At 52.0% G+C, this 26,862-nt stretch overlaps 1 protein-coding gene across 4 annotated transcripts in view; it reads left to right on the forward strand.

Annotated features, from left to right (window-relative positions):
- The window catches only part of Bcar1 (BCAR1 scaffold protein, Cas family member), a 37,770-nt gene extending 11,552 nt beyond the window's left edge, over nucleotides 1-26,218 (forward strand). For 2 of the 4 annotated variants that reach the window (XM_059263973.1, XM_059263975.1), the window contains exons 2-7: nucleotides 14,049-14,681; nucleotides 20,763-20,924; nucleotides 21,129-21,245; nucleotides 22,307-23,404; nucleotides 24,036-24,125; nucleotides 25,302-26,218. In XM_059263973.1, coding sequence (XP_059119956.1) covers nucleotides 14,049-14,681; nucleotides 20,763-20,924; nucleotides 21,129-21,245; nucleotides 22,307-23,404; nucleotides 24,036-24,125; nucleotides 25,302-25,814 — 2,613 coding nt within the window. In that variant the 3' untranslated portion in view covers nucleotides 25,815-26,218. Of the gene's footprint in view, nucleotides 1-2,954; nucleotides 3,069-3,241; nucleotides 3,362-14,048; nucleotides 14,682-20,762; nucleotides 20,925-21,128; nucleotides 21,246-22,306; nucleotides 23,405-24,035; nucleotides 24,126-25,301 lie in introns of those variants that run through there. The other 2 variants (XM_059263974.1, XM_059263976.1) reach the window with 2 other exon arrangements.
- The last annotated feature ends 644 nt before the right edge of the window (nucleotides 26,219-26,862 follow it).

A 26,862-nucleotide genomic window follows, 5' to 3' on the forward strand; every position in this document is an offset into this window, starting at 1 on the left:
CTTTGATCCCAGGCAGAGCCAGGTGAATCTCTGTGAATTCAAGTTCAAGGCCAGCCTGGTCTACAAAGTGAGTTCCAGGACAGGCTCTAAAGCTACACAGAGAAATTCTGTCTCAAAAAACAAAACAAAACAAAACAAAACAAAAAAACAACAACTCTGGTTTCCTCTCAGGTCTCAGGCTAGCTCTTCCCACAAGAGCCACCTCTAAGGTTCCACCTCATTACACACAGCCCCTCATCAATGAAACTAAACTTCGGAGGAGTGCTGGTCCCAGTGCTGGATGCAGGGTCATTGTTAGTGTTTTTTTTTTTGGGGGGGGGGGGATATGGGAGAGGAGGGATTACTTGGGTCTCAGACACCTGTCTGTTTGGAGCCCCGAATGTGACCTAGGTCTCTAGCTTTAGCCTGGAGTGTCCTTGTCCTTAAGTGCCCTTTCTACTGCAGCTTGGTCCGTGTAGGTTAAGGTCTAGCATCCCCACCATCCTCCTCCTCCGGATGTCAGCCCTGTCCTTCCTGTGCACGGATTGCTGTGTGACAGTTGTTCCGTCACCTGTAAAGTGGGGCCAGCACTAAAGCTTGTGTTGTTGCAAAGCTGCTGTGGGCATGAAATGAGCACATGTCCCCAGCTGGCATGTGTCGGTGTCAGGGAGGGCTCCGGATCACTAAGCATGTGTGTCCCCAGCCAGCATGTGTCGGTGCCGGGGAGGGCACTGGATCACTGAGCACGTGTGTCCCCAGCCAGCACAGAGGCCACAGATGTGCGCAGGCAGTATCCCTGTCAGTGCTCTTCCACATAACGAAGCATAACCAGCCTAATGGGTGCTCCTTCTCCAGTAGCTTGGGAAGCAGCGCCACACCCCCCAACAGCACAGTGGGGTGTCAATCCTGGGGTCTTGTTTCCAGAGCGGAAATGCCATTCCAAGGCTCACAGGCTGGGGGGGGGGGGGGTTGTTTAAGTGGAAAAGGAGCAAATTTTTGAAATGCCTGAGCCTGAGTCCAGCTCCCTTCCCCCACTTCCACACTCATAACCACAGCCCCACCCCCAGTGCCACTTCAATCTGTTTCTGAGAAAGGAGGGTCTCCCGTTCCCAAGGTCCTGGCTAGTCCACTGCCTCCCTGTGGTGACTTCCCTTGGCCAGGGGGGGAATAGAGGCTATCTATCCCCTTTGAGGACCAGGCATTTGTGTTCCTATTTACCCTGCAGAAACCTCCTACCTGAAGGCCTGCCCTACAGGCCTGGCAGTGACTCCTGGATCCTGTTCCTCCCCTCAAAGTAGAGACCCATGACATGTTGAGGACCCCTTCAACCCCACACATTGGGACAAATGCTTAGGCATGTTCCCACTAGCCTGGACCCACTGAGTAGCTGGATGGAGGTGGATGTAGGAGGGTGTGTGTGTGTGTGTGTGTGTGTGTGTGTGTGTGTGTGTGTGTGTGTGAGAGAGAGAGAGAGAGAGAGAGAGAGAGAGAGAGAGAGAGAGAGAGAGAGGGAGGAGTAGGGCATGGTGACCAGCAGGAGAGAATGTTCCAGGACACTGGGTCATTTCTCCTTGCCCCTCCCCCATGCTGTGAGCTCTGGCCAGTGGTTTCTAAGCCAGACACCCTGGGGAAATGCAGGTGTCTTAGCTTTTTCAGGAGGGTTACGACCCAGGAATCTGGTTTAACCAGGTGTTCAGAGGACTTGTGAGCACTCTCCGTGCTGCTGTAGCCCAGCCCCTGATGAAGGAGCTCTGAGAGAAAGTCTGCACAGATGCCTGTGGAGGTTGGCTTTGAGCATGTGTGTATGTTACCCACCTTCTCCAGAACTTTATGCTGTAAGTGGGTCTGTCTCACTGCTTCTTGGCATCAAAAGCTGCCTGATAGTGTGCAGTGAGGGGCTAGGGACTGCGGACTGGTCAGGGTCCTGTGAGGTCTGAAATAAGTTTCATTCCAGTTTTCCCAGCAGTCTGCGCTCAGAGATTTGCGGCATCCAGATTTTGCTGCTTGGGTGACAGTTACTGACCTGAAACCTAGCAAGGAGCATTGAGGTGAGCTGAGGCTCTGTCCACTGCTTTCCCCGGGTGCCTTTTCCTTCTCTCTCGTTCTCAATGTGCACATTTCGACGTTCCTGAAATAGACAAGTTGGAGCAGGTTTCAAGTAGGTTGCTGGGCACGAGTTTTGTGTCTGGACAGGACTCAGGAATGGGGTGGGGGTGTCCTCCTAGGGCATGACTGTGACCTGATCGTGGAGACCCTGCTTCCGGAACCTTCACTGAGTTCAGTGAAGAACTGAAGCACGAGTTGGCAAGCCTCTAGTTCCTTGCTTAGTGGCCAGAGGCATTTGTGGAGTGGACGTAGTTAGCCCTGGTTTCACTCCCCGTGGGCTTCAGGGAACCAGCTGAAATTCTATATGGTCGAGGAATACAGAGGGGCAGGGGTTGTTGCTGCCTATGAACTGCAACAGGTTAGGCTGTAGCTGGCCAACCCTGGGGTCTTTTCTGTCGCCCAGGCTGGCTTTCTGACTGCGCCTCCCGATTGCTGGGATCCTTAGGCATGAACTATCACGCGGGGTTCCTGGTATCCTTACACAGTAAGGCCTGTCTACAGTCGTGCGCTATTACTGTTTTCAGTAATTGTTTCTTCGGGCATACTCCCTCCACTTTGCCTCGGAATCCAGGTCTGATTAGGATGCCGCGGACACACGTGGGAATACTCCTGGGTTGGTAGGTGAGGAAGGCAGAAGGCCGGCATCTGGAGGGGTAGGAGAGGCTGCACCCGAGCAGAGCGATGGGGCCGGGCGGCGTCTTCAGAGGACCTTCACGAGCAGAGCCTGCCGGCGGCCGCGGGAGGCGGGGACCTCCACCGGGCTGTAAGCAGCACGGCCCGCCCACTCGGCGTCTCATTTGCATGGGGGCCCACGGTGGCCAATGGTAGAGCGGCTGGGCATGCCGGGAGCGGGCGGCGGCGGGCGGGCGGGGCGAAGTGGACCGGCTGCGGGCGGCCGAGGAGGCGGCTGAGACGTGCGGCGCGGGCGGCAGGCGGTACGCGGGCAGCGCGGCCTCTGGCCGGCGGGCACCATGAAGTACCTGGTGAGTGTGGGCGCGGGGCCGGGCGGGAGGGGAGGAGGACGTTTCCTGCGGGCCCAGCGCGTCCCTCCGGCCGCAGTTACCGGTCAGCTCGGCGCGTTAGCGAGTCGCTCCTCCCTCGGCCAGCCTTTCGACCCCCCGCAGCCCACGGAGCTTTCGTGTCGCACTCGGCGTCCGCAGCTCCTGGGTCCTGGCACGGGCCGGGCTGCCTGAGGCTGAACCCGAGGTGGTATGCTGCGGGGCTCTGAGAAGCAGAGATTTGCTGAGGGCTGCAGGCGAGCGGCGAGCCGCTACAGGTTAGGACCTGGGGGGATTTGGGGAGAATCCCATTGAGGGCAGCAGCTTATCTTCACAGCTCTGCGGTGTAGAAAGGTCTAGGTTGAGAGACGCTCCCGATCTAGGGTTTGCTATGAGTTTGGTCACCTTCACATAACGACCATGTGTCCATTCCTTGCTAAGTGAGAAAGTTTCCAATTGTCTTGCTCCAGGGACACGCCCTCCTTTCTCCGGATGGAGTGTTGGATGGTGTGACTAGCTAGGGCTGATGGGCCAGAATAGCAGGTGTGGGTGCCTAGAGGATCAGGAGCCAGGAGCCAGGTGGTGCCTTAGGGAAGGGAGCCGTTGGGGAGGAACTGCCGGCACACCCTCCTGGCACCAGCACTCACCTCCCCTTTGCCCTGAGCAAGGAAGGAACCCATTGGAAGCTGGGTGGAGGCAGGGCAGCGTAAGGCAGTCCAGGTTGTGCGAGCAAAGTCACCTTTGGTCAAGGGAGGAAGAATGGAGCTTCTGGCCATTAGTGGTTGTGCAGAGCAAGAGTGAATGCTGTGCGATCTCCTTATGTCTGGCCAAGGAATGAAGTTAGGGCAGTGTCTCAAGGAATCTGTCTGCACAAGAAAGGCCCCTGAATCAGTTGTTGCTCCCCATCCTGGTTGTAAGGTTTTAAGTGTAGAAACTGAGGTGAGGCAGAGAGAGAGGGTGAGTTAGTTCTTTGAACTCAGGGCCCAGAACCTGGTCTCTATGTACTGCACCATTTATGTTTCCCACTCTTTGTCTGGGATGAGGGAACTTGGCCTTGAGTAGCTGTTGGGCTCTTCTGTGGTCCTCTGCTAGCATCCATTCTTTCAGGAGGCCCCACCACAATTTTTCCCCAAGACTGGACAGCTTTCTTCTCTGCACCCTGCCCCAACCCAACCTGCTCATGCTGGGAGGCCTTTGGAAAGAGGCAGTGTTAATCAGGCTTGATATTGGGGACTGGGAGGTGGGTGATGAGGATCACTCTCCAGCAGATAGCCTTTCTTCCCAGCGTGGAGGGGTTATGGAGTGGCCTCAGACCCAGAGGATGGGGCTAGGCTCCCTTGTCTGGTCCTCCGATCTCTAAGAAGAGTCAAGGCTCCACGTCTATCTTGGTGTAACCCTCCCACCTCTAGGTGAGCTACAAAGTCAGGCCTTTGTGGGACAGGTAGAAAGTGGAGGGGGGGGTGTTTTGTATGTTGGAGAACCACACCTTCTGTGATACTGTCCCCCTGTCCCTGCTCAGGAAGATGAACTATATTACAAGCTGCTGAAGCCTATTTAGGGCTATAGAGTGTCAAAGCTCCAGGAGACTTAAGACCTGAAAATGAATAAACCAAGGCCTTGTACTAAGATCCTACTGTCCCTTTGCTCTGATCTCTGGATCCTCCATGATGGCAGAGTCAAGGATGGGGATTACCTCTATTCTGGGCCCCATATTGTCCCTGAAATGAAGGGTCAGTCTTAAGCTAAACTCTGCTAAGGCACCAAATCACAAAGATGAACTAGAGCCAGTCTACTGATAGGTTCACAAATCCTCTGTTAGAATCCCAGGGCCAGGGAAGGAAGCAGTAGGTATCTCCACCCTCCATGGTGTGATGGGGGCTTGCAGATGCCATACTCTACAGCAGGAGGATTCCTTATGCCACTACACCTCTGCCCAGACTCCCAAAGATATAGTACTTGTGACACTTTGGCAGGAGTTGGAGCAGGAATCTGCTTCTGGCCCAGAGCTGGATCTCGACACAAAGTCATTAGCTGTTGCTACTAGAACCAAGGACAGTGTATGTGTATGTCGGGGAATCCCTGGCAGGGGCCACACTGGAGGTGGGTTTTCACTCCTTCCTTTTCCAGACCTTTGCCCTGGCTGCAGAGTGTCAGACATGGAGCTGGTAGCTACCCACTATGCCCTCCCTGCCTGTCACATACTCCTGAGGAAGGCAAGACTGGAGCTGTGGCTCCCTTGGGATGGCTCTGGAATGTGGGGCTCATGCACAAGTAATTTTGAGCATGGTTCTCACACTCTTACTCCATATCAGCATATCAGGGACATGATCTGGCTACTTAGTTGTCCATGGGAATGCTAGGGCAGGGTGCTGTCAAAGCTGGCTTGTCAGGATGGGGGGGGGGGAGTGCCATCTCTCGGGACTCCGTTGGATCCTGGATTGGGGCAAGGAGAACTGCCAGGTCCCTAGTCAGTGGTCTACGACTACATGACCCTCCAGGTGGATACCTGGGCATGAGTGAGGACAAATGGTGAGCATGACTGCCAGTTGGGCACCCATTCACTGGGCCTATATCCATTGGCCACTGGGTAGGTGGCTTTGGGACAAGCAAACAGATTATCCCAGAAATAAACTTGGCTCACATTTGCAGTGGTTCTGAGTATGAAGGGAGCCAGTGTTTCCTTAGTGCCTGCTGTGTGTGAGGCTCTGTGCTTGGGGTGGGAGCCAGGGTGTATGCCTTGGGGTGGGACTAGCAGGGTAGGAAAGGCTTGTGCAGTTAACACTCCAGGATTCTGTGGAGCTCAGCATTTCCGGTGAATCCCTGACTCCACTTTAATCTCAGAGCCTTCGACCTAGCTCTACTGTTTCTTGTCTCTGGATCAGACAGGTGTATCCATTCTGAGCCTCTGCTTTCCTTCAGATAAGATAGACATAATTCTTGGTGTCCTGGGGTAGTTTTGAAGATGAAGTGAGATGAACATGGCAGGAAGGAGCTCGGCTTGTCACCTAGGGTAAAATCCACTGTGTTGTCATTAGGAACCTGCTGGCTGTGTCAAGTTGCCCATTTCCTTTTCTGATTCACCTGGTTCCCATCTTGAGCTGGCTTAGGGCTGCTGAGAACATGCTTTGCTGTGTAAATGAGTATGAACCAGCTGGACCTGGGCCTGCGTGCAGCGCCTCCTTTGGTTAGTGGGCCCAGGCTGGCACTGCTTGAAGGCTCTGTGGAGGGGAAACTGTAGTGTCTTCTCCTCAGCACTCGAAGCCACCAGCTTGCACCCTGCACCATTGTCAGGGTTTAGGGAATCCCACAGTACTCCCAGGACTCCCCCAAGGCAGCTGGAGCTAAGAAGAATAACCGTCACATCAGTTCTCCCTCTGCTGTTCTGCATTCCAAGGCTAGCTTGAACCCTGTTGGGTCTGAAGCCTTCACAGGTCCCAGGACACAATGGGGGCCATTTTCAACCAGGTGGTACCTGTGGGACAGTCCTCCCATGTACAAGGATGTTGTGTGGAATAGGGAACATTGACATCAAGCTAGGGGTCTTCTTGGCTCTACTGACTTCAACAGGCACTTGCTATGGCTCCTCTTATGACAGTCCTGGTGCTCTGGCACTCAGGGTTCTGCTGAAGATAGACTTGTGCTTCCCATGTTTGAGTTAGGAACAAGAATTAGGCGATAACAAGAAATGGCAGTATGTGAGGTGGGCAAAAGGGGAAGTGGGTGTCTTCAGATAATCGTTGGGCCTTCCTGAAGAAGGAAAGGGGATGATGTCTGATATGGTTCTGTAGATGTAGGGTGCAGCAGTAGGTTCCCAGAGTGAGGTGGCCAGAGATTGGGAAGCCAGGCAGCAGCCTCCATGGTGTCTTGGATGTGACTGGCACCATCGTCTAGACCAGTGATTCTCAGCCTTCCTAATGCTATGACCCTTTTATACAGTTCCTCATGTTGTAGTGATCTCCCAACCATAAAATTATTTTTGTTGCTACTTCATAATTGTAATTTTGCTACTGTTATGAATCATAATGAAATAATTTTGGAGATAGAGGTTTGACAAAGGGGTTGCGACCCACATGTTGAGAACCACTTGTCTGTACAGATAATTGTAACCTGGCTCTGCATTTTTTAGAGTCCCAGTTGTACCCATTGTGAGCTTGAGACAACATATATAGCATAGCATGAGCCATACAACTGTTCAGCTGAGGGAGACTGGAAAATGGGCTCAGGAAGCTGACTGCTTCTCCAGCTTCAGTCATGACAGAGTCCCGTGGGAGACTGCTAGGGGAGAAAGCATGACTGCGGCGGGAATGCTCAGGCTGCCGTGGACTTTTACCCATCTGGGCTCATTTGGCTGTAGAAAGCCATTGTTTGGATGGCGTTTATTGGCCCTGGGACGATAGAGGGATAAGTTGTGGAATCCTACAGTAATCAGCCCCTATCTATGTGCCACTCTGGGGTCACAGAAGTCTCCCTTCATTGCTCCTGCTCCAGCACCTTGGATTCTACCCTTGCTATGCCCTGTGTACTTAGCTGGTAAGTCAGCTAGAGTGTTGCTTCCTTGGGAAGGCCACGTGTATGCAAAGATCTTGTCCTTCATTATTTCTGGCACGCACCCCACTTTCCCCCTTCTTGCAAATTATTGCTTTCATGAGCCTCACACAATCCAGGCAAGTGTGCCACTGAGCTACACTCCTAGACAGGGCAAATTATTGCTGGATGTCTTTCTGCCCACTGCAGTTGTAAGCTTTGCTGACCAGGCCTCAAGAAGGTGGATATGTGCTGTTTTTAGGACGGTGGTTCTCAACCTTCTGCTGCTGCGACCAGACCTTTAACACAGTTCCTCATGGTGTGCTGACCCCAACCGTAACATTATTGTTGCTACTTCGTAACTATAATTTTGCTACTGTTAATGAATCGTAATATAAATATCTGATGTGACCCCCTAAGGAGTTAGGACCCACATGTGGAGAACCACTGCTTTAGGAGTTTGGCAAGCGCAGGAGCCGGGGTAATCTGGTTAAACAGAAGTAGGGTCTTCTGAAGCCAGCTTTGTCATCGTAGCTGTGACAGTCTGGTGTTTCGGGGAGAAGGGACTTACCCAAGGTCACATAGCAGTGGGAGGGAGAGCTGGACGCTGGTCTGGGGCTGAACTGTTGCCTAGTGACTTGAGAGAGGGAAGGAGCAATGTGGCCTTGAGTAATAACTCGGGAGGCAGAGAGGCTGAGAGGGCCTTTGCTTGGCCGGCTGAAACCGTCGTCGATGGGTCAGGCACTGGCAGTGCTTAGGACGTGGGTTGGCGGGAGAGAGGCTGCTACAGGGGCTCCGGGCCAGAGCACACCAGCTGACACAGGCGGAGGAACTCCTGGTGCCAGGCTCTTGATGCCACGTGCCCAGTCCATGAGGTGTTTCCCAGCCGGCTCCAGCTGCCCTTGACTATACAGTTACAACCCTACTTGGCCAAGGCGTACTTGGCAGGCACTCAGTGAGTATGTGTTTTATTTAAGTAGAGCTAGCATTTGGGAGGCCAGAACCCCCCGAACGGCTCACCTGGGCTTTGCAGTTCCTCTCTGCTTAGCTTGTTTACTGAACCTTCCCTTCAACAGATGCTTCTAGCCTCCTGCCTTAGCTCTCTCCTGGCGTCCCCAGACCCGCCCAGTGGGGCCTCTCTCTGAGCCTTCCCTGCACAGCAATCCTAAGAGGTGAGGGACTTAGGAGCAGGCCCTTCTGTCTACACTTCCACCCGCCTTTGACTGGCTGGAGGGAATTTCCCTGTGACTCACTCTGCTGGCACTTCCTGTGGTCACCAGGGCAGGGGCTAGGGGACCCAGCCAGGCAGCTTGATGTTCTGGGGTCACTGAGGGAGGGTGGGCCTGGTGATTCCCGGAGGCAGGCTGCAGACCATATTTGGGAAATTCGCTTCTCTTGTTTGCAGCTTGGGGATGGGACTGTGAGCCTGGTGGGCTGTAAGGTAGTTCCCATCCCGGCCTGCTCCTCCAGGGGTTCTGGCCTCTGGACCCACTATGGCTGTCCATCCTGACCCAGAGCCTGGCATGTGACCCACTGTTTTCTTTCCTAGATAAGTTTTTTGTTCCTTCCCTTAAAAAAAAGAAAGAAAGAAAGAAAGAAAGAAAGAAAGAAAGAAAGAAAGAAAGAAAGAAAGAAAGAAAGAAAGAAAGGAAAAAGGAAAAAAAAACCCTAGCTTTCAGAGTAACAGGATTTTTTTTTAATGACATTTTCATACATATTTAATTTTGGTTGATTCCCTTCAAACAGTTTTTTTCAACTTCAGAATAAGAAATACTTACTGAAAAATTCTGGAAATGAGAGAATGTCCACCCCTATTGTCTTGAGTATGTTTAGTGATATTCTGATACCTCATTTTAAAATTGCAAATGATGTTTTATTGTGGAGTTTTTTTGGAGGGGGTGGGGATATCACTATAGATCAAAGTAACCTAAAACTCAGTCTCTTCCTACCTCAGCCTTCTGAGTGGTGGAAGTACTGGTGTACTCAGTGCCCAGTTTATTCAGTGCACTTTAAACCTTCTGTAACTGGTGTAGACAGAGCACAGGAACTGTGGCAGTTTCAGGGCTCTGCCCTCCTTAGGCGTCCTCCCTACTTGGTCTCTCCCTGGGACTTGTTCTTTTTGGTTCCTAGCTCCTCTGCCCCTGCCTTTTCTGGGACTGGAGAGTTCAAGATGTCCTGGAGAAACAGATGCCAGCTGGTGATACTTCTCAGTGTGGCAGGCCTGAGAAAGAAATCAGAGGTAGCTCCCTGGGACTCCTCTCCTCAGAGCCTGAGCTCCCACTCTGGATTCTGTCCCTAGGGTATGGCCCTTCCTGCCGCCTGAATTCCAGCTCCTAATTGGTTCCATGAAGGAGGTGAGGTCCAGAGGGTGGGGATGTTTTTGGTTGTTTGGTTGATGTAGCTTTGATTTCCTGAGATAGGGTTTCACTAGCCCAGGCCTTGAACTCCTGATTCTCTGCTTCCACCTTTCAAGTGTTGGGATTGCAGGTTGTGTACCAGCAGCCTGGCCAGAGCGTGGTTCTACCTCTTGAGTTTCAGTAGGCAAGGCCACACAGCAAGTAGCCAGAGCCCAGGTCCTATTTTCAAGTCTAGATCTTTGTTGTGTCTTCAGACCCAGAGTCTTAGGAGGGACCTTGTAGGTCACCCAGAATTGATGTTTGGTTGAAGGCCAGAAGAGTGCATCTGACCTTGAGTGCCCAGTGGGGTCTTAGTCAGGCTCTGCCACCAGCCCTCCTGAAGCATACAGTCTTCTGCTGCTCTTGGAGGACAGATGATGTCCCAGCCACACCTAGCCCAGACTCCTTCCTTGTCCTGCCCTCTGCCATCTCTAAGCCCAGCTCCTGGGCAAGGAGGCAGTGACAGCAGGCCTGCTCAAGTCACAGTGGCATCTTGGAGCCACCGCCGGGTTCCTGTGCCTTCTTCCCTGTTTCCTATACTCTTGTCCTCCTGCCTCAAGACACATGGCTCCAGCACAGGCTACTTGGCTTCTGGGCCACATGAAGTGCAGATTCCTGTTCTGGGAGTGTCTGTGACATGGAAAGGACATAGTACCCAGGTCTTGTAGTAGCTGTGACAGATGACAGGAGGGAGCTCCAGTAAAGATGGGAGGTGCTGCTCTCCCTTTGCTTGATGCTCCTGGTTTCCTCTTGCTTCTTCCTGGAGCCCCAGAAGCACCCACATTAGTAATGTGCCTGGGATCTGTCCCTGAACCATTGTCTTTGTAGGTGCTTATAGCTTTAAAGTTCTGACCCATAACACATTTGTTTCTTACTCTAACTCAGGAGGGCAGGGCTGACTTGCCTCACTTTTACCTTCTCACTGCTCTTTGGTCAATACAGGTGGGCCCCATATGTGATAGGCAAGCACCCTGGTGCTGAGTGCTCTTAAGATCAGTAAAGCCTGTGCATACTCCTGCCTGCACCACTTCCTTAAATACCAGGACACCTGCAGGACCGTGTGGCATAATCCCTCCGTGTCTCTTCCTGCTGGAACTCTAAGCATCCATTTAATTTCCCTTGGGTGACCTTTTTATATATTGTGGGCTTTCTGTTGGTCTTGCACCCTTTTTTGTTTTTTGTTTTTTGTTTTTTGAGACAAGGCTTCTCTGTGCAACAGCCCTAGCTGTCCTGGAACTAGCTCTGTAGACCAGGCTGGTCTCACACTCACAGACATCTGCCTGCCTCTGCCTCCTGAGTGCTGGGACTAAAAGGTGTGCACCACCACCACCTGGCATCTTTTTCTTTTTAATTGTATGAACTCCAAATTCCTATTAACTTTACTTGTCCCAGCACTAGGCCATTTGTATTTGAGTCCTGATTGATAGTCTGTAATGCCAAGGTCAGTGTCCACATTGGCTGCCTTCTTACAGTGAGTTTCCTGCCTTCCTCTCTGTGGAGTCTTAGCCTTTTCCCTCTGCTTCCCAGCCCTTGTCCTGTCCCATCCCTGTCCTGCTTGGAGTTGTTCTCATGTCTAGAAAAGAGTGCCTGTGCCTTTTAGAAGTGGCTTGTTTATTTATTGGCCTCTATGCCTCCATTTCATTGTAAAAGAATTCCTTTTAAAAAAAAAAAAAAAAAGCCTGCCGGGCGGTGGTGGCGCACGCCTTTAATCCCAGCACTCGGGAGGCAGAGCCAGGCGGATCTCTGTGAGTTCAAGGCCAGCCTGGTCTCCAAAGCGAGTTCCAGGAAAGGCGCAAAGCTACACAGAGAAACCCTGTCTCGAAAACCCCCCAAAAAAAAAAAAAAAAAAAAAAAAAAAAAAAAAAAAAAAAAAAAAAAAAAAAAAGCCTTATGGCACTTTTATCATGATGAATTATTATGATACAATTAAATTATACTGAGTTCACATTATTCTCCCCTCAGTCTCTGGGGTGCATTTCAAGACTCTCAATGGATGCTCCAAACCTCAGATTAGTTTTGTTTGTTTGTTTGTTTGTTTGTTTTTTGAGACAGGGTTTATCTGTATAGCCTTGGCTGTCCTGGAACTCACTCTGTAGACCAGGCTATCCTCAAACTCACAGATCTGTCTGCCTCTGCCTCTTGAATGCTGGGTTTAAAGGCATGTACTGCCACCGCCCAGCTCAGGTTAGTATTAAACACTCTGTATACTATATTTTTCTCCAATACATGTCTAGTAGTAGATTTTGTTTTGTTTTGTTTTTTCTTTTTGTCTGAGATAGGTTCTTAACATATATCCCTGTTTGGCCTGAAACTCACTCTGTAGATCAGGCTGGCCTCAGACTCACAGAGATCCACCTGCCTCTGCCTTCCAAGTGCTGGGATTAAAGGCGTGCTCTGCCGTACTTGACTTTCATCTGTAATAGTCTAATTTATAAATGTGTTATGGTAAGAGATTAATAACATTAGTAGAATAATTAATATGTTATAATAAAAGGTATGTGATTGGTCTCTCTAAAACCATAAATTATTAACTTTGACATTTTCACTTAGCAGAAGCACCTTTATAGCTTCTCTTTGGCAAATTTGAATTATGTAAGAATTATTATGTGTGTGCATGTGCTTTGGGGCCATCACAGTTGGGCTTACTCAGACACAGTAAGCCCTGCAGTAGCTGAGTGGATCTGCTAGCCTGGGTAATAAGCAAAGTAGCACAGATAGGATGGATGTGCTGGTCCCAGGGTGGTGGAGTAGACTAGTAAGAGATTTTATCATGCTTCTTAGAATGGCCGATAATTGAAAACTTATGGATTATTTATTTCTAGAATTTCTCGTTTAATATTTTTGGGCCATGGTTGACCATACGTAGCTAACTGAAACCACAGAAAGTGAAACCATGATGATGGGCAGGCTGCTGTACTAAGAAAGTATGGGCAAATGAACATTGTACAGTGTTAAGGTCATCTCACTGGGAACTTGGCACATTTTTCCTTCTGTTCAAGTGTTTACTTGAGTAAAAACATTTTGTCCTCTCCAGTCTTGTGCAAGGTGTGTGTGGCGAGTTTGCAGAAAACTCCTGTTGGTCTGTCTTTGCTGTGACGTTTTCATCAATTGCTGATTCTTCTACTTGGAATACCTTTACAAAGATGATCATGTGGTCTGCGGAGGATGACCATTTTGTCCCCCTGTGATGTGCATGGTCCTCCCTCACCCCATCAATTTCTTCCTCTTGGAGAATTGCAATGCCCTGGACACAGGGTCTGAACCTTGGAGCTAGAACGGGGAGAACATCTTACTTTCTTCTGAGCTTAAGGGGCAGTTTTTTAAGTTTCTCCATTGATTACTGGCTTTTTGGTAGGTGAACTTGGGAAAATCCTCGCCCCCCCCCCCCCCCCCCAGTGTTTCTATCTTAAGAAACTGTTTCAAATCAGTTTCTGAACTCTACTGAACTATCCTTTGGTAACTTAGTGGCTTTATTGTCATTATCCTTAACTTTTCTGATACAGACTGTCACATGACTTAAGGAACTTGGAAAAGATTTTATTATTTTTAATTATATGTGGTGTCTCTGTGTCTGTATATACGCACAAGTGAGTACAGGTACCTACAGAGTACAGAGGAGAGCATTGGGTCCCCTGGATCTAGGTTGTGAGCTACCCAATATCATTGATAGAGACAAAACTCAGTTCTTCTGCAATAGCAGGAAACTCCCTTTAACTGCTGAGCCGTCTTTCCAGACCCAGGAATGGTTTTTAGTCACATGAAAAGAGCCATCTCGGGAGTGTTGATGGCAGCTGGTAGCAGCTGCCGCCGTCGAGGTCTTGAGGGCCCTAGCTTAGCTAAAAGATAGACTGGGGTCAGCTCCACTTTGCTGCTGGGGGGCAGGCAGAAGCAGTGAGGGCAAAGACCCCCTGCTATTTTCAGATGTGACTAAGTCTTTTTTTGGAAGTTAAAGCTGGGTACTTACTGATTCTGGAATAGGTGGGAGCTGGGTGAGTTCTGTGCCTATCTTCCTGCCTTCATGTCCACCTATGTCTTCTCTCCCCAGAACGTGCTGGCCAAAGCCCTCTATGACAACGTAGCTGAGTCCCCGGATGAGCTCTCCTTCCGAAAGGGTGACATCATGACCGTGCTGGAGCGGGACACACAGGGCCTGGATGGCTGGTGGCTCTGCTCGCTGCATGGGCGCCAGGGCATTGTCCCTGGTAACCGCCTCAAGATCCTGGTTGGCATGTATGACAAGAAGCCAGCAGGGCCTGGACCAGGCCCACCTGCCACTCCACCCCAGCCCCAGCCCAACCTCCCTCAGAGTGTCCATACCCCGGTACCCCCGGCTTCCCAGTACAGTCCCATGCTCCCCACTGCATACCAGCCCCAGCCTGACAGTGTGTACCTGGTACCCACTCCCAGCAAGGCTCAGCAAGGTCTCTACCAATCCCCTGGGCCCAACCCACAGTTCCAGTCACCCCCAGCCAAACAGATATCCACATTCTCAAAGCAGACACCTCATCACTCATTTCCCAGCCCAGCCACAGACCTTTACCAGGTGCCCCCAGGGCCTGGAAGTCCAGCCCAGGACATCTACCAGGTGCCACCTTCCGCTGGCATAGGGCATGACATCTACCAAGTCCCTCCATCTATGGACACCCGCAGCTGGGAGGGAACAAAGCCCCCGGCAAAGGTAAGGCCAACTTGGCACAGCAAAGCCCTATTGGGTTAGCCTAGGCCCTGGTTTGTGGGCCTAACAGGGCCTGGTCACCAGAGTACCCACACTGCAGTGTCTCTATGTATTTAGTCTGAAGTCAAGGAGGGAGGTAACTGGATAAACGTATATATTAGTCTGAAGAAGGGACCTTGAGCTGGCCATGGTGGATGAGGAGGTCTACAGCAAGCTGCCTGAATTGGAAAATGTTAACCACAGGTTACAGCCTGTGGCAGGTCTAGAGGTATGGAGACGTGTCCTGTATTCCAAGTGAGCAGCAGGCCAGGGACAGCCTCAGGGGCCTGCTTGATACCCAAGCTGTACCTGCGCAGTTCATGTTGGTCAGTTTATTCTGGCCCAAGTGGAAAGTACAGCAAAGCATAAAGCCTGTGGGCCAGAAAATGAGGTTGCAAGGCTTAGAGTGACAAGACAGAGGGGAGAAATGGCAAGAGTTCCATGTCTCTTCTTAAAATTGCATCTGGAGGCAAGCAGGCCAGAACCATCATAGGGCTACTTGAGATCCAACCAGTGGGTCTGCCCTTTTGCCAACAGGAAGAGGGGAGGGAACAGAGACTACACATTTCCTAAGGAGCTTTTTTGGAGGTTACTTACATTGCTTGTTGACCTTTGCCCATCCAGCTGCTTGGGAGGCTAGGCAGTGAGCCTCATCAGGTAGCTGAGTATGTCACTGAAGGGACTTCTCTAAGGAAGAAGGAACAGAGCTCCTGAAGGACTCTCAGTCCAGTCACTGGCCCCTGTGGCCTTCTGGGCCCCCATGAGGGTGAGGGAAGCTACCTTGTGCTTAGGGGCTCACACCAGTCCTTCAGCAGTCATCTCTGGTGGAGACCTAGCACATTTAGTTGTTCCTGACTCCACAGACATTCCATCTCTATGAGGCAGGGCCTCTGGGCTCTAGGCTGTGTCTGGGCCCTCAGTTTCTCCATGCTGCTTTCTGACCCTCTGCCCATGGAATAAGCAGGACTGAAGTAGAAGGAGAGGCTCCCTGGTTTCACACTCAATCAGGAGCCACTTTTCCTTGCATTCATTTTGGCCTGTTTTCCTGTATCAAAGCTCATGCCTTTAATCCCAGCACACAGGAGGCAGAGGCAGATGGATCTCCTGAGTTTGAGGCCAGCCTGGGCTACAGAGTGAGTTCCAGGATAGCCAGAGAGCTACATAGTGAGACCCTGTCTCAAAAAACAAAGCAAAAAGACCTAGGGAATGGAGTTTCTGGACTTGTCCTCCGAATATTGAGGATAGAGTTGCCATGTCCAGCTTCCCACATCTCCTCCATACCTTCATCTACTGTCCACTAGAAGGCCTTAATAGCTAGGCAGGTGGTGGCCTGGTGGAAACAGCCAACTGTGGTGGGCACAGCAGCCCTCAAGAGAACAGCATAAGCCAGGCAGTGGTGGTGCACTCCTATAATCATAGCACTCAGCAGGCAGAGTCAGGCAAGTCTGAGTTCAAGGCCAGCCTGGTCTATAGAGTGAGTTCCAGGACAGCCAGGGCTACACAGAGAAACCCTGTCTCAAAAAAAAAAAAAAAAAAAAAAAAAGAGGGAGGGGGAGGGAGGGAGAGAACGAGAACACAGCGTAAGCCCAGCTAAGTCAGTTTCGTGTTCTGATCACGTCTGGTCCAGAGTCATCTTATGTCTGTGCTGTGTCTAGTGAGACATTGGCCAGATGCATGCTCAGCCATGGCACAGAGCCTCTGTCTTTAAAGCCACCCGGTGCCAAGAACCTAATTGGTACCACCTAGAAAGTAGGTAGTGTCACCCCATCCCTGCCCAAAGAGAAGCTTGGCATCCAGTGGCCTGACTAGGAGTCACAGGCCTGCATAGGATGAGATTTCTTAGACACTGGCCCACAACCTGACCACCAAGGGTCCCTGAGTCACTGGACCCCACTTCCTACACTTCCTGCCTCTTTTAGTCAGGTAATAGAAGCCTGCGTGCATGCGTGTGTGCATGTGTGTATGCATGTGTGTGTGCATGTGTGCGTGAGTGGCTGGCTGTCTGGAGAATTGGGAAAAGTGCCTGTTCAGTGAGCCTTGAGACAGGCCAGGCTCCATCCCTCCACGTGCACTCACCACACATACAGTGTACATGCACACATTTCATACTCGCCCCCAGTCAGTTCTTCACCTCCTGTCCTTGCAGTAAAGCTTATCCTGGGACAACTGTTCATCTAGGCTGGAGGAGGAAGCCCAAAGGGAGAAGTCAAGACACCTTCCCTCACTCACGTAGAGGCTCACTAGCTGTGTCCTTTTCTGCCTCAGCCATTGGTGGAGCTGTTCCAAGACTGTGACCTGACTGAGAGCCTAGGAAGCCTGAGAAGCCTTGTCATTCCTGAGCTGGGCGGCCATTGCCTCTGTTTTTATCTTAACATGAGAGAAATGCTTGTTTGCCATAGACAATGCATAATGTATGAGAAAGTCTAGGGATAAGCCCTCAGTCAAGGAATAATCACTGAGAAACATTGGCGTAGTTCATCTAGCATCTTCTCTGTTTGTCTTTTACAGATCTGTACATGTCCTTTTTTTTGTTTTAGGCAGACTTACTCTATCTTTCAGGTGGCTTGGACCTCATTACATCCTATATCCTCCACTGGCCTTGAACCCACAATCCTCCTGCTTCAGCCTCCTAAGTCTGTGATCATATGCATGTTACTTTTGCATTTTGAAGTTGTAAATCCATTACAAGATTCCAAAAGCATTTTCTTGGTCATTCAATCTCTTCCCAAGACTGATGGGAGTAGCTGCCTGAGTTTTGTTTCTGTGTTGTAGCCTCACCTGGAGATTCTTTTTGGTTTTTTCGAGACAGGGTTTCTCTGTGTAGCTTTGCGCCTCTCCTGGAACTCACTTGGTAGCCCAGGCTGGCCTCGAACTCACAGAGATCTGCCTGGCTCTGCCTCCCGAGTGCTGGGATTAAAGGCGTGTGCGCCACCACCGCCCGGCACACCTGGAGATTTGTATTCTGTCTGTCTGTCTGTCTGTGTCACGTGTCTGTGGAGGTTAGAGGAGAACTGAGGTTACAGGAGTTGTGAGCTGCCTGATGTGGTGCTGGGAACCACACTCGGGTCTTCTGCAAGAACAGCAAGCACTTTTAACCTCTGAACCATCTCTCAGGGCCCCCACTCCCACCACTCTTTTAAAATATATTTTTATTTCTTAATTTATGTCTCTGTATACCATGGGATTTGATTTTACTACAAAGAGCATGGTGGTAAACTCCTAGGGTACATATTTGTGCCTACATTTCCGGTCTTGCTTTCAGAGGCCTCTAGGGCTCCCCCTTTGGTGTGTGAAACTAAGACTCCTTGTTGCAGGACTGAGGAGGTAGTGCCGTAGCGTGTAGTACCTGTGGGAGGAAGTGAGAAGGGTGGGGCCAGGAGAGTGTGGAGCCCTGCAGCAGTGGCCATCTGGTGTGTGGCTGGAGAAAGCAAGGTCAGGAGTATCCAGGGTCCTCTGGCTAGGCATGAGCACAGAGGCTGTAAACGTGCAGGTGGGACCCCAGGGGAAGGCATCTGGCTGTGCAAGGCCACTTTTGAAGGCTCATTCCTGGGTCAGGAACTACAACTTGCCAGGGGTGGGGAACGCATGTGAACTAAGTCTGGAAGCAGACTCCTGGCCAGTAAAAGGTGATGGTATGCTCAGCAAAGTAGGCACCTGTCTGGCCCCATAGTATTCCTGTGGTCCTCCATTCCCAAAAAAGGAAAAGCAACATCTTAATGAGAGGAGGGCTAGACTGTAAGCACCCAAACCAACAGCTGGCCTAGGCTGGTGGGATGTTGTCCATTTTGCAGGGGGAAAGATCAGCAGCCAAGCTGTCTGGAGAGGTGGGGCCCCAACAGAATGAACAGCCAAGAGAGACTCCTCTTGTCTCTGTTCCTCCTACTTGACTCCTGCTACTTGGATCCCTGCCTTGGTCCCTGTAGAGCCAGGGTTACTCTAGAAGTTTCGTCCCCATTTAGGACTGACAGGCTGGGGTATGCTTCTGGGCTCATCTCCCTTTTCCCTGAAACCTGTGGGGAGTACAGGACAGAGAGAAAAACAACAGCCCTCCCCAAAAGCCTGGATGTGTGTGTCTGTCTGTCTCCAGGGCCTGCTAATGGGGCATCAGGTGCAGAGCAGTTAGCCTATGATTAGCAGCTCAGCATTCTCTGATGAATCCATTTCCCTGATGAGCTTCTTTCTCCTGCTTTCTCTAGTGCTGTTTTCCTAACAAAAATATTCACTAGCCGATATGGCTGCTTACTGTCAACCTGACTGAGGTGTAGGAATAGGTGCTGCCCTGCCCTTTAGTCCTAGGACCGACCTCTAGGGGTCTGGCAGTGAGACCCTCTGGCCTGTGCTTACAGCCCTGTCTACATGAGGCCCAGATGGGTGCTGTCAAAGCAGAGATGCTCTGTACTGAGACCTGGCCTGCCTCTGTCTGAAGAGTTCACTATCTGCCCCTTTTGGGTTTGAATTCACACCTAGGAGGCCTTGGCCTAAAGAAGCCTCAGGCCTTGCCACAGGCCTGTCTAACCTGCCACGTCCCTTCAGCCCCAGTCTGCTCTGCCATGGGCAGGTTCCAACATCTAAAAATAGCCCTGGAGGAGACTCAAGTCTGGGGCCTAAGCAGGGAGATGAGTCTGGAGAGGCAGCTGCAACTCCGCCCCCAGGCCCTGTTATTGGTGGGTGGGGACACCCCACAGAGGAGACCCTGCAGCCCTACAGTGGCACACACCAACCTGCCAGGCTGTCTGCTAGAAGCAGCCCAGAAGCCCAGCTGGACTGAATATCAACTGCCTAGCTCAGATGTGCTGCCTGGGAGGTTTTCAGGTCTGGGTCCGCTGGGTGCCCCTGTGTCCTGCAGGGGGTCAGGGGGGTTGGGGGATAATGTTGGTACATGCCTGCTAAAGCTTGGTTTGGATTCTAGAGTGTTGAGCCTGAAGGAGGCAGGGTATGTGTGTGGAGGCCCTGATTCAATCCTGTCCCAGACATCCCCTTTGATTAGAAAACAAAAGGCCTTTCTGTGGAGAAGGCTGAACAGGGAGCCCCATGGGGGAGGTTACCCTGAGCCTGGCTGGAGAATCTTGTAGAAGGGAGGCTGTCTGGCACACTTCCATCCCTCCCAGGCTGAGTGCTGCTGTGAGGGGACAGCATGGTCCTGGGGATAGTGTATAAGCATCCCAGAGTATACCCCCAACCCCTGCCTACCCTCCATACAGAGCCACAGCTTTGATGCTGTGGCCCACTGCCTTGGATCCAGGGTCAGGGCCCTGGGAAAGAAGGGGCTGGTTCCCTCTGACCAGTGACTCCCACTAAGGCCTTACCCTTTCAGGTGGGCAAGGCAGCTTATGGGTGTGGCTACAGTGGTTCCAGTTAGAATTCCTTTGCCATGTAGCTGATCTTACATCCTAGCCCTGTGTGTCTGCTCAAGAGTTAGCTCTGAGGTCATTATGCTCGGTAGTCCTACTGTTACTTAGTCCTACTAAGGGAGGGTTGTTTGCTGCCTTTCCAGGCTACATCTTCTGCTCCAGAGTCTGGAAATGACGGTGGTCCTATGATCAGGTCGCTCTCTTGCTGAGCAGAACTTCGTGGGGCGGGGCAGCTGAGAGGTGTCAACAGGAATGGCACAGGGAACCTTACATGGGGCCTCTGGTCCTGCTGTGCCCGGGACCAGTGCAGGCTGGCCCCCTGCCCACTGGCATTGCCTCTGGAGCTAGGCCTTTACCCTTCCTGCCCCATCTTGTCTTCTGTGTGTAACCATACACACACCCTACTCTGTGGAATCTACTGGGTCATCCAGCTGTAGACTTTGTTTCATGGCTCAGAACCAGGCAGCTCTGAACAAAACCTAGGGGTCTGATAACTACTTCCCAAGCTCTGCATTTCACTCTAGAAAGGGAGAACATAGGGAATGAGAAGCAACGCCTCCAAGCCCGCCTTGCAGAACCCAGCACTACCTTTGTGTGCCTTGCCTCCCTCTCAGTGTAGTCTCCTGTGGGCCTATGGCTAGATCACGGGGGCTAGCTTCAAGGGCCAGTGGTGCAACCAGCTGTTTGTTCCCAGGTGGTGGTACCTACTCGAGTGGGACAGGGCTATGTATACGAGACCTCCCAGACAGAGCAGGATGAGTATGACACCCCACGCCACCTCCTAGCTCCAGGTCCTCAGGACATCTATGATGTGCCCCCTGTTCGAGGACTGCTTCCCAGCCAGTATGGCCAGGAGGTAAGTGTTGGGGATCGGAGGCATGGGAGAGGACGAGGACTGGGCTTTTCTGTGGGAGCTGCATTTTCTCAGCCTAGCCAGGGCCTGGGTAGCACAGCAGCCACAGCCCAGGTGCCCAAGGCAGGTTTCTGGGGACTTGCACTCTCCCATTAAACAGGTGTCCCTGACAGTCGTAGTCACTGCAGCCTGTCCTGTGCCCTCCAGGTGTATGACACACCTCCCATGGCAGTCAAGGGCCCCAACGGTAGAGACCCGTTGATGGACGTGTATGATGTGCCTCCGAGTGTGGAGAAAGGCCTGCCACCATCCAACCATCATTCGGTAAGCAGTCGGCAAAATGCTGCAGCCCAGGAGGCCTCTAAAGGTAGTGAAAGCATGGACGATATGTGCGCTGGGCTTGACTGCTGTCTGCAGACCCTGGCTCTGTCCTTACTGGATCTGGGGACAAATATAATCTGAATGCCCAGGCTGTAGAGGTGGTTCAGTGGTCAAGGCACTGGCTGCTCTTCCCGAGGACCCAAGGTCAGTTCTCAGCATCCATGCAGTGTCTGGCAGTCCCAGGTGATCCAACATCCCTTTCTGACCTCTTGGCACCAGACATGCATGTGGTGCACAGACATACATGCAGACAAAACATCCATACACATTTAAAAAAAAATAGTAAATTAATTAGAAAGAAAGAAACTAGCCAGGTGGTGGTGGTGCACACCTTTAATCCCAGCACTCGGAAGGCAGAGACAGGGAGATCTCTGTGAGTTTGAGGCCAGCCTGATCTACAGAATGAGTTCCAGGACAGGCTCCAAAGCTACAGAGAAACCCTGTCTCCAGGGAAAAAAACAAAACTAAATGTCCTTCTGAACCTCAGAAAATGGCCCACTGCCAGGTCTTCTCATGTGTGCTCTGAGAGGTATCAGCAAGGACACGACAAAATCTGCCTTCCAAACCAGGACACTTGGAATATAAAAGGGGACTGATAATCATACAGAATTGTCTTGAGAGCCAACAGGAGTTTAGCAGCCAAGTGCTTGATACAGAATAGAAAGTCCACCAATGACAGTGACATTGGGTGATTGTAGTAAGGATGATCCAGGCAGCATTGGCAGTATGGTAGCAAGTCTCTCCTGTTTGTCTGCAGTAAGAACACACCTGTGTTGCGTACTGAACACATATGTAGCCCTTATATTGGGAGGGAGTTCCCCATCTTATACATGAATAACCAGGCACAGAAAATTAGTCAGCCAGACCCAGGGCTAGTCTCTTGGCATAGTCATCATAGCTAAGAATCATGCTGGATGTGTATATCAGCTGGGTCTGTGTGGCTGAGCTTGAGCTCCAGGGCTAGGCAGATGGACAACAGCCTTAACCACCACTTGGTCCCCTAGGTGTATGATGTTCCTCCTTCCGTGACCAAGGATGTGCCCGATGGCCCACTGCAGCGAGAGGAGACCTATGATGTACCTCCTGCCTTCGCCAAGCCCAAGCCCTTTGACCCGACCCGACACCCATTGATCCTCGCTGCACCTCCTCCAGACTCCCCACCAGCCGAGGACGTATATGATGTGCCACCCCCTGCTCCTGACCTCTATGATGTGCCCCCTGGTTTGAGGCGGCCTGGCCCCGGAACGTTGTATGATGTGCCTCGTGAGCGGGCACTCCCTCCGGAGGTGGCTGATGGGAGTGTGATTGATGATGGTGTTTATGCTGTGCCCCCACCAGCTGAACGAGAGGCCCCAACAGATGGCAAGCGCCTGTCGGCCTCCAGCACAGGCAGCACACGCAGCAGCCAATCGGCATCTTCCTTGGAGGTAGTGGTGCCAGGCCGGGAGCCCCTGGAGCTGGAGGTTGCTGTGGAGTCCCTGGCTCGGCTGCAGCAGGGTGTGAGCACCACCGTAGCCCACCTTCTGGACCTGGTGGGCAGTGCCAGTGGGCCTGGGGGCTGGCGTAGCACCTCCGAGCCCCAGGAACCTCCCGTGCAGGACCTGAAAGCTGCAGTGGCTGCAGTCCATGGGGCAGTCCATGAGCTCCTGGAGTTTGCCCGCAGTGCTGTGAGCAATGCCACCCACACTTCTGACCGCACCTTGCACGCCAAGCTTAGCCGGCAGTTACAGAAGATGGAGGATGTGTACCAGACACTGGTGGTCCATGGTCAAGTCCTTGACAGTGGCCGGGGAAGCCCAGGATTCACCCTTGAAGACCTGGACCGCCTGGTGGCCTGCTCACGGGCCGTGCCCGAGGATGCCAAGCAGCTGGCCTCCTTTTTGCACGGCAATGCCTCGCTACTTTTCAGACGGACCAAAGCCCCTGGCCCAGGGCCTGAGGGAGGCAGCTCCCTGCACCCCAACCCCACTGACAAAGCCAGCAGCATCCAGTCACGCCCTCTACCCTCACCCCCCAAGTTCACCTCCCAGGACTCTCCAGATGGGCAGTATGAGAACAGTGAAGGGGGCTGGATGGAGGATTATGACTATGTCCACCTGCAGGTGGGTGCTCACCCTGCCAGGCCCAAGAGCTCTGACCATGCCACTGTTGTTTCAGGGACCCTCCCTTGCCTTCTCATCCCACACGTAGATCTTGTGGTCAAAGGGAGATTCGGGCTCCAGGAATGGTCACTGGTGAATCCTAGTGCCCTCCCCGTATTTTGTCCCGTTAGCTATGTCCTTGGAGCTTGAAATGCCAATCAGGATGGCTCCAGAACACTTGGAGGTGGGCATCCCTCGTGGCCGTAGATTTGGCTCCATGCTGTGGAGACATTCTGAGGAGACAGACGCTGGTGTCTAGAGGGTGTAGGACAAGGGGAATGGGGAGGTGGGAGGAGAATGGGGCTCTGAGAAGACACCTGCATGCCATGTCATTTGTAGGCCAAGGGGAAGATTTGGATTTGATTCTTGGTGTGGGAGCCATTCTAGGAGGCCATGGCCGTGGGGAGTGAGTGCAGCCACTGCAAGGCTACCCTCCTGTGTGCGAGCCCCTTCCTGTAGGGGCTGCCTCTTCCTGGGCCTGGTGTACCTGCACTGCCACCTGGTGGTTCCCTGGCCCCTGCACCCACGGGACCTGCTGGTGCCTCTGTCCCAGAAGTGACTTCTCAGTGCAGGCCTTGTCTCTTCCCCCCAGGGGAAGGAGGAATTTGAGAAGACCCAGAAGGAGCTGCTGGAAAAGGGCAACATCATTCGGCAGGGAAAAGGCCAGCTAGAGCTGCAGCAGGTGAGGCTTCCCGTCCTCACCTCACAGTGAGACCCCCAGGGATAGAGCCCTGCTTGCCCTCTACCCAGCCAGTCAGTGTCCAGCATTGTGGCCATCACTGTCTTCTGGCTAACTAATTTGAGATGGCAATCTCACTGTGTTGCCCAGCCTCATCTCGAACTCCCCCTGAGCTCAGCTGACCCTCCCACGGCCGCCTCCTGAGTAGCTGTGACCGTAGCAGTTGACAATCACAGGCATAAGACACAAATGAAGTTACTGTCAGAGTAACGAGGACATTGTAGAGAGCACAGTGTCGGGTTAGGAGGCACTGGCAGCCAGAGGCGTTACAGAAGCGGGGACAGGCTGCTTCCCCCCAGCCAGCTCCTCTCAAGCTGTGCCTCCCTGTGCCTGCCCGAGATAACACTTGTGAGCAGTCACACTCTGCCTCTGTCTGCAGAATTCCTCAGCCTTCAACACTGGCCCTAACTCCTTTTTATAGGCCACATGTCTATTGTTGAATGTTTACATTGTATCGTTTTCCTTATAAATAATAGTGCTGTGTTTAGCCACAGTTTTCTTCATATTTTGAATCATTTCTCAGGATAAGAAAGTATTTTTGAAAAACACTAAAGACATTCAGTTTTGATTGTGAAGATAATAACACAAAGTAAATATGAAAACTTCTCTCACTACCCCTTCTCTGGGCATAGAAAAGGATGGCAAGGGACAGATGACCCCACCCTGAGCTGGGCTTTTCACTGGTTACCCCGATACCAAGTGGGGTTCATAGTTGGTAGCTGCCTCACAGGTGTGGTGTCGGTGGTAAATGAGCAGTGTGAACTGCTTGGGAAGTGTGTGGCATGTAAAACAGGAAAGGAAATCCATGTTGATAATGAAATTCCAGCACTCAGGAGACAGAGGCAGAAGGATCCTAAGTTTGAGGCCAGCCAGGATATGTGGCAAAATAACCCGTCCCCAACACTAGTAGTTGAAATAGAAATACACGTGTGGCCATGGTGCCGTCTCAAGAAGCTGGTGTGCACGTTACCTTTCCCGTGAACCCCTGCATGTCCTCAGCTAGGAATGCTGTCCTTGACACTGGTGGTTTGCTTTCCTGTGGTGGGCAGTGCTCGATGGGGCACAAATGTTTGCACATGTCCGTCAGCCAAGAGCCTAACCGTGTCCTGCCTTCCACAGCTGAAACAGTTTGAGCGACTGGAGCAGGAGGTGTCTCGTCCCATAGACCACGACCTGGCCAACTGGACACCAGCCCAGCCCCTGGTGCCAGGGCGGACAGGGGCCCTGGGGCCCTCGGACCGACAGCTGCTGCTCTTCTACTTGGAGCAGTGCGAGGCCAACCTGACCACACTGACAGATGCAGTAGACGCCTTCTTCACGGCGGTGGCCACCAACCAGCCCCCCAAGATCTTTGTGGCACACAGCAAGTTTGTCATCCTCAGCGCACATAAGCTGGTGTTCATTGGGGACACACTGTCACGGCAGGCAAAGGCAGCGGATGTGCGCAGCCAGGTGACTCACTATAGCAACCTGCTGTGTGACCTCCTGCGTGGCATTGTGGCCACCACCAAGGCCGCTGCCTTGCAGTATCCATCGCCCTCTGCTGCTCAGGACATGGTAGACAGGGTCAAGGAGCTGGGCCACAGCACTCAGCAGTTCCGCCGTGTCCTAGGCCAGCTGGCTGCTGCCTGAGAGCAGAGGGCTAGGGTATGGAGGCTGGGGAGTGGGCGGTGAAGGTCTACCAAGCGTCTGTCTTGAAAGTGGAGATCCTGCAGGTGTGGGGACAGGTAACCCCAGCTCTGCCTTGGGCCTGGTGCCCTCAACTGTCCAGGGATTTGTACATATTTATAGCAAGGCAGGGTGTGGGATGCCTCCTCAGAGGAGCTGGATAAGAGTGCACTGTGACTGCTGATCACCAGGCTGGGGCCGGGGTGGAGACACACAGGCCCCCATCCCCAGGGCTCCCTGTGACAGGCAAGTACAGAGTGGTGTGCACCTCTGCACCAAGAAAAAACCCTAAAGAACTATTTTTCACTATTGATTTTTCCAATCATTTGACTAATAGTCTACATTTAATAAAATTTAAAAAATGAGAAGCAGTCTACAAAGATGTTTGAGACCACCTCTATGTGGGAAGGTAGATGTACCCTTGACCCACCAAAGTGACTAGGCATGGTGAAGACTCTGGGAGGGTGAAGGGAAGGTTGGTCCTTTCAGAAGAACATCAAGGCCCAAGGACCTGGGGGAAGGCAGGAAGGCTGAGCTGGCCAGGGAGATAAGGTGGCAATGTCCTTTGTGCCAAGTGGAACGTGTTATAGGTTCAGGGCCTGAGGCCCAGAACAGCAAGGTACCTGCTGGGTCTTCTGTTCCTCACAAAGAAAGTTCACAAGCAGAGGTACTGCACAAAACAGCCTCACCCTCCAGTCTTTATCAACCTTGCTTCTAGAAAGAACTTGAGCCTGGGACACCCAAAGTGTCTTCCTTGAATTAAACAAGGACTTGGCCTCCAAGCTGGGAAGACAGAGGCCTAGAACAGGCCTTGACCTTGGTGGCTGCTGTCTTGGGAGTTTTGGCAGCTTCTGGCCCATAGAGAAGACTAGAGTATGTGTTTGGCGCTCTGGTGTGGTGGTCTCAGCTTTGACCATTGGGCATGCTCATATGGGCCTCAGTTTCCCTGCCTATATAAAGAAGGGTCTAGGATTAGATGATCTGCCACCAAGGAACCCACTGAGGGTACCTA

Source organism: Peromyscus eremicus, chromosome 5 (genome assembly GCF_949786415.1).
Source record: "Peromyscus eremicus chromosome 5, PerEre_H2_v1, whole genome shotgun sequence".
In the NCBI taxonomy this organism is placed as follows: domain Eukaryota; kingdom Metazoa; phylum Chordata; class Mammalia; order Rodentia; family Cricetidae; genus Peromyscus; species Peromyscus eremicus.